This window comes from Haemorhous mexicanus, chromosome Z, assembly GCF_027477595.1.
Source record: "Haemorhous mexicanus isolate bHaeMex1 chromosome Z, bHaeMex1.pri, whole genome shotgun sequence".
NCBI classification, from domain to species: domain Eukaryota; kingdom Metazoa; phylum Chordata; class Aves; order Passeriformes; family Fringillidae; genus Haemorhous; species Haemorhous mexicanus.
This window is the reverse complement of record NC_082381.1, coordinates 6,322,199-6,328,460: the sequence shown is the minus strand read 5'-3', so window position 1 is coordinate 6,328,460 and position 6,262 is coordinate 6,322,199. Positions and strand designations below refer to the sequence as shown.

At 56.7% G+C, this 6,262-nt stretch overlaps 1 protein-coding gene across 1 annotated transcript; it reads left to right on the top strand.

Annotated features, from left to right (window-relative positions):
• The first annotated feature begins 1,460 nt into the window (after nt 1-1,460).
• Nucleotides 1,461-6,046, top strand: KLF4 (KLF transcription factor 4). Its single transcript, XM_059873962.1, has 5 exons — nt 1,461-1,926; nt 2,016-2,133; nt 2,292-3,186; nt 3,277-3,441; nt 4,942-6,046. The coding sequence occupies exons 1-5, from the start codon at nt 1,922-1,924 to the stop codon at nt 5,115-5,117; spliced, it is 1,359 nt and encodes a 452-aa protein (XP_059729945.1). The 5' UTR covers nt 1,461-1,921; the 3' UTR covers nt 5,118-6,046.
• The last annotated feature ends 216 nt before the right edge of the window (nt 6,047-6,262 follow it).

Below are 6,262 nucleotides of genomic sequence, written 5' to 3'. Positions count from 1 at the left end.
TGAGCAGACCCCCAGCCCTGCACCTCTGAACGGGGAAGGTGCCTCCCTTCCCTTCCTGGGCATCGTCCTGTATTTCACCAGCCTTCATCGCTCCACACTAATCCTTTTTGTACCTGCGGTTCCTGGCACATCCTCTGCCAAGACACGGACTTTGAGCAGAAAAAAAAAAAAAAAAAAAAAAAACCTAAAAAAAAAAACCAAAAAAAAAAAAAAAAAAAAACAAAAAAAAAAAAAAAAAAAACAAAACAAAAAAAAACCCAAAAAAACCAACGCTCTGCTTTTTAGTGCCAAAGTTATTAATAATTAACATTCATAACACAAAACTGGTTAAACCGGTTCGTTAAAATAAAGCCCGGCATTTTATTATTATTTTAGGGTTTAATTTAGTCATCGTAAGTTACTCGGGCTGATGTTTGCAGATCACGCAGAGCTGGGACTTCACCCCTCCGGCCCGACCAGTTCTGGAGAAGGGCCGGGGGGCAGCGGGGCTTCTGCCGCGACGGACCGCCCGCAGACCCCGCGGCTCGGACCGGGACAGCGCCGGGGGAGCCGGGACACGGCCCACTGCGGCTCTCCGCCGCACGGGGGATGGACGGAGCCCATCGGGGAGCACCGGGACACGGCCCGTCGGGGCTGCGCGGCGCCGGGGCGCGGCGCCGGCTCGCCATTGCCCTCTGGAGGAGCCCGGGCCGTTCTCTGCGGTTCCCCTCGGGGCTGTGCTAAATTTGGGGATTGTTTTGTAGTTTAATTTCTATCTCTCTCTTTTTTTAAATTTTATTTTATTTTACGGACTCTTCCCAGCCTCGCATCCACCGCCGGGAATAGGGGCTGCCCGACTGCGGCTCCCCGTACCGCCGGGTCCCGGTGATAGAAGAGTTGAGAACAAAGAATAGCCCAGGGCTGGCACGGGCCGTGTGAAGGACAGCGCCGTCGGGGCGATTCGGAAAATTAACAAAAAGGGGAAAGAAAAAAGAATAAAGCAAAAACAAACAAACAAAAAAGGGGAAATAGGAAAGAAGTAAAGGGGGGAAAACCGTTAAAGAAAAACTAAAGTAAACGAAAAATAGTAAGAAAATGCAAGGCTAGGCGGAAGGCGGACAGGCAGAGCGCCCGGGCGGCCGCCCCGGATGCTCCGTCCCACCTCCTTCCCTTCCACGCGGGGCCGACGATTCCCGACGGGAGTTCCCACCCCGCCGCCGGTGCGGGAGCCCCCGCGGCAAGCGGGCATCCCCGGCGCGTGTGTCCCCGTGTCCCGCCCCGCCGCGCCCGCGTCACCGCCGCGCCCGCGTCACAGGGCGCTCGGGGCGGAGCCGCCGCTCGTTCTGTGCGTTCCCCGGACCCGTCCCGTCCCGCCCCGTCCCCCCCTTCTCCCCACATGTCCGTTTGTTGTCGCCGTCGCCATGGCGGCGGGGGCGGCGCGCCCGCGAAGTGAGGTGATAAGAGGGAGCGGCGGCGACAGGACCGCGCAGAGCCGAGCGGGGCGCGGCGGCGGCAGCGGTGGAGCGCGCCCAGCGCATCCCTCCTTCCATCCACCCCTCCTTTCCTCACTGGCACCACCGCGCCCCGTCCGTCCTGCCCGGCTCCCCACATGGCCGCGGCTCCTTGGGAAACGCCTCGCGCCGCCGCCCTCCCGGTGCCGGAGCCGCGTTGCCGGGCGGCGGCCGCCGCATCCTCCTCCTCTTCCTCGTCTCCGCGGCGTCGCTAGCGCCCCGCGCCCCGCTCCGCGCAGCGCCGAGCTAGAAGAAGAAGAAGCAGCAGCAGCAGCAGTACCAGGGCGCTCCCGCGGCACCGCCCCGGCGGCGGCGCTGCGCCTGGTCCGCGCGGCTGGACGGCGCGTCCGTGCCGCCTCCCCTCCCTCTGCTCCGCGCCGGCGCTCGGGACCACGGCGGCGGCGGCGGCTCGGCGGGACGCCCCGGCACGGATGCGGTGGGTGCCGGGTGCGGCTGCCGCCTTCCCTCCCTCCGTCCCCTCCCTGCCCGGCCTCCGGCTGACTCCGCTGTGTCTCCCCACCGCAGGCAGCCCCCCGGCGAGTGCGAGATGGCGCTCAGCGGCACGCTCCTTCCCTCCATCGCCACCTTCGCGGCGGGCGCCGCGGGCCGCGAGAAGGCGGCGCGGCCCGCGGGCCCCGGCAACGTGAGTATCGGCGCCGCGAGTATCGGCGCCGCGGCGCCGCGACACGGACGGGGGCGGGCGGGACGGGACGGGACGGGACGGGGCCGGGCGGGGCGGGGGCCGTCGGGGCGGGCGCGGCGCCGTGCGGCCGGCGCTGAGCCGTGCGAATGTCCCTGCAGCGCTGGCGGGAGGAGCTGTCGCAGCTGAAGCGGCCGCCGCCGGCGCTGTCGGCGCGGCCGGTGGAGACGCCGCCGTCGGAGCTGGAAGGCGCCGCCGCTCTCGGGCACCGCCGTGACGCCGAGGAGTTCAATGAGCTGCTGGACTTCGACTTCATCCTCTCCAACTCGCTCATGCACCAGGAGCCCGCCGCCGCTGCCATAGTGGTGGCCCCCGCCGCCACCCCGGCCCCCACCGCCAGCCCCTGCCCCGCCGGGCCCTTCGCCTACCCGCTGCCTCGGCCCGAGCCCGCCGGTCTCCTCTACGGCGGCGGCGGCGGCTGCGACGGGGCTCCCGCCGCCGGGTCCGCCGCGCCCTTCAACCTGGCCGACATCACCGACGTGTCCCCCTCGGGAGGCTTCGTGGCCGAGCTGATGCGGCCAGACCTGGACGCGGTGTACCTGCCAGCGCCGGCCGCGCTGCCGCCCCTGGGCAGCTTGCAGGGCAAGTTCGTGGTGAAAGCGGTGGGCGACTACAGCCACCCGGGGCTCAGCCCCAAGAGCGGTCCCGCCGCCCCGCCGCCCGGCGCCGACGGCCCCGGCGCGCCCTACACCTCCCTGCCGCGGATGTGCCCCAAAATCAAGCAGGAGGCCGCGCCGCCGTGCACCTTGGCTCCACCGCCGCCGCACGGGAGCAGCCCCCGAGGAGCCCCCCAGCACGACTTCGCCCTGGGCAGCCGCCCGCTGCCAGCCCGGAGTACGCCATCGCTGGGGCCCGAGGAGATTCTGAGCGGCAGAGACTGTCTCCCCGCCGCGCCGGGGCTGGGCCATCCGCCGCTGCCCCCGGGGTACCCCCCGGCTCCTGGCTACCCCACCTTCCTGCCCGAGCAGCTCTCTCCCGGCGCGCTGCAGTACCAAGGTGAGTCCCCGCTCACCCCCCTGGGTGCTGGGGCTGCGGATGTCCCGGCTTGGGCGCCGGCCGTGCTCACTCCTCCCTGTCCGCCTCTAGAGCTGATGCCGCCGGGGAGCTGCCTGCCTGAGGAGACCAAGCCCAAGAGGGGACGCCGATCATGGCCTAGGAAAAGGACGGCCACACACACCTGTGACTATGCGGGCTGCGGCAAAACCTACACCAAGAGCTCTCATCTCAAGGCGCATCTGAGAACCCACACAGGTTAGTCCCAGCGCCGGGGTCAGGGGGATGTCCTGGCCTGAGGGGCACGAGTTGTGACCCCCCTCGGAAAGTGGAAGGGCGTGAGCACTGGAGCAGGGTTGAAAGCAGCAAGGCTTTTCCTTGCTGGGTTTCCGGGCTTTTTTTTCCTCCCCCCTTGGCTACGTGAAGTCCTGAGCAGTCTTCACTTACTGGTTTGACATTTTGCTTAATGGTTCAGAGTGACTCAGATGTGGGAGCGGGTGGGTTTCTTGCCAAGTCAGAGTTTGTTCCTTCTCTTTTGCTGTGTGGCTAGCTAATTAGCAGGTAGCTGGACGCCGGCAGGGATTTGTTGGTCCGGATTGTGTTGGCCCCCTTCTGAGAAGGCAGCAGCCCTCTCTCGAACATAACTACTTTCTTTGCTGGTGGTTAAGTGCTTCACATGCACATCCCACTCTTGGCTGGCTGTAGGGCAGGAGAGAGGTTGTGCACCTCTGCAAGCTGTTGGTGCCTTTTTGGGACAACCCACATAGATTCCCTGAAGAGCAGGGGCTTTCAGCTGAGCTGGCAGTGCTGATGGGGTGCCTTGCCAACCTGTAAGACATCCCCCCTGCACCAGCAGAGTTTAATTGTCAGTTGTCCACTGCTAGAATTGGGATAAAATCTGCCCAAAGTGTGTATGTGAGCCCAGTCTCTAACTTTGCAGCTGAGTGCAGAGTTGCAGTAACTGAGCTTGTGAAAGCAGGTACAGCACACGGGTTTCGCCAGCGTGGGCATTCTGTAACAGTGACTAAATAACCTGGAATTTGCATAATGTGAATCCCTGGGTTGTGAACCTGATTCAAAACTTTCTCCTGAAGGGGAGATGGGAAAGGGAAAACATACTGGCTCTGCAGTAGTTAGGCTGTGTCTTTGGGTAATGGCAGAAAGGGGTATAAAATTGGACAAGTGATCAGTGAACATCTGCCCCAAGCCAGTCAGCACCATCCCCAGGAAGTGTAGGACAGGGAATTTGTAATTGTTGGGGAAGCTCATCTTGCTATCGACAGTAGTTTTTGTATAATGAAGACACTAGTAAGACTGAGTCCTTAATCAGGCCGAGCTAATGAAAACAGTTTCCGGCTGTTTTTTCATTCTTGAGACCTACAATTATCTAAATACGTTGTCTACTGAGCTATTTCAGGTTGCTATTTGATTGTGTAACACCGCCAGCAAAAATACACACTCTGGTGCTCTGAAGCCTTGCGTGCAAGGCAGTGAAAACAAGCATTTTAGTGAAGATTTAAGTGACACTAGCGTATCATAGCACCTGTACATCTTAAAAAGACAGCCTTGCTCTTGTAGTCTGTGTAATTTGTTTGCAACTGCTTCCTGAAGTTCATTGCGTTTGACCACCCTTTGTTTTATCTAGGACAACTGCTTGAAAGAAGGTGCTACAAGTGGTAGCCGCAAAAAATACCCAAAAACCCTAACTCATGTGTTTCACTGCTTGTTTTTTTGTTTGTTTTGTTTTTTTTTTAACAGGTGAGAAGCCTTATCACTGTGACTGGGAAGGCTGCGGGTGGAAGTTTGCCCGATCCGATGAACTCACTCGTCACTACAGAAAACACACAGGCCACCGCCCTTTCCAGTGCCAGCGCTGTGACAGAGCCTTCTCCAGGTCGGATCACCTCGCCTTACACATGAAGAGGCACTTCTGATTTGGGAAAGCAGTGGATCTTTCCCCCGACTGCCGCAGAGATTCAGTATTTACAGCACAAGGACTGTCTTCCACAAGACGGGGAGAACTCATTTTAAGCACTACAGATAATCGAGGTGAAGTCTTCCAAAGAGTGGAAAAGAGGGATAACTGCATATGGACATTGCAACTTTCTTTTTTTTATAGTTATACACTTAAGAGAACCAAAGACGTTGGGGTCAATGACTGGATCTTCTATCATTCCATTTGTAAATCCAACTTGAATTATTTCTGGACTACAGAATGCCAAGGAGTGACTGGAAGTCACGGATATCAGGGTTAAACAGACTGTATGTAGTTCGGAGGGTGGGGATATTACACAGGGAAATTACATTCCCTTAATTTCCTTTCAATGCAATATTAGATGTACATGTCATCTTGTACTTTCTTTTTTTTTTCTTTTTCCTTCTAAAAGCCATTACAATGTTAAAAGAGGAGGAAAAATTCAGGTACAGAATTATATTTTAAAAGCCTATTTCATGGTGCTTAGTGACTGTTGGTTCTAGAGGTACCAAAAACAGGAAGCCAAAGTTCTCAAACTGCTGCATATCTGACAAGGAACTATTTTTTATTTTCCGATTGCCAATTATGACCTAAATCAGGTGAATAATCCTGGTTTATCTTTTTTGTTAAGAAAATAACTTTATGCAGACAGTCTGTAATGCACTGTGGTTTCGATGTGCAATAGTTTGTACAATGGTTTATTCCCAAATATGCCTTAAGCAGAACAAATGTTTTCTATATAGTTCTTTACATAATAAATATGTAATATAAATTTAAGCAAACTTCTATTTTGTATATTTGTAAACTACGAAGTAATAATGAACATTTTGTTGGAATTTGTATTTTGCATATTCGAGGTGAAAATAAACCTATAATATTTTATCTGAATGGTTACTCTAGTTTTTTTCTGTGTATGGACATGGCCAAAGGAAGTTTGTTAGGTATTTGTTGGTGGTTGAGTTTACCAAGGCAAGGAGTGGGTGGTGGCAAAATGCTTGTAGTCTCAAGACTCTGAAAGGCACGATTGTGTAAGTGCAGTGCTGATGTAACATCTCTTTTTAGGGAAAAAGGTGTATGGAAAGTTTTTGCTCTGGATGTCGAGTT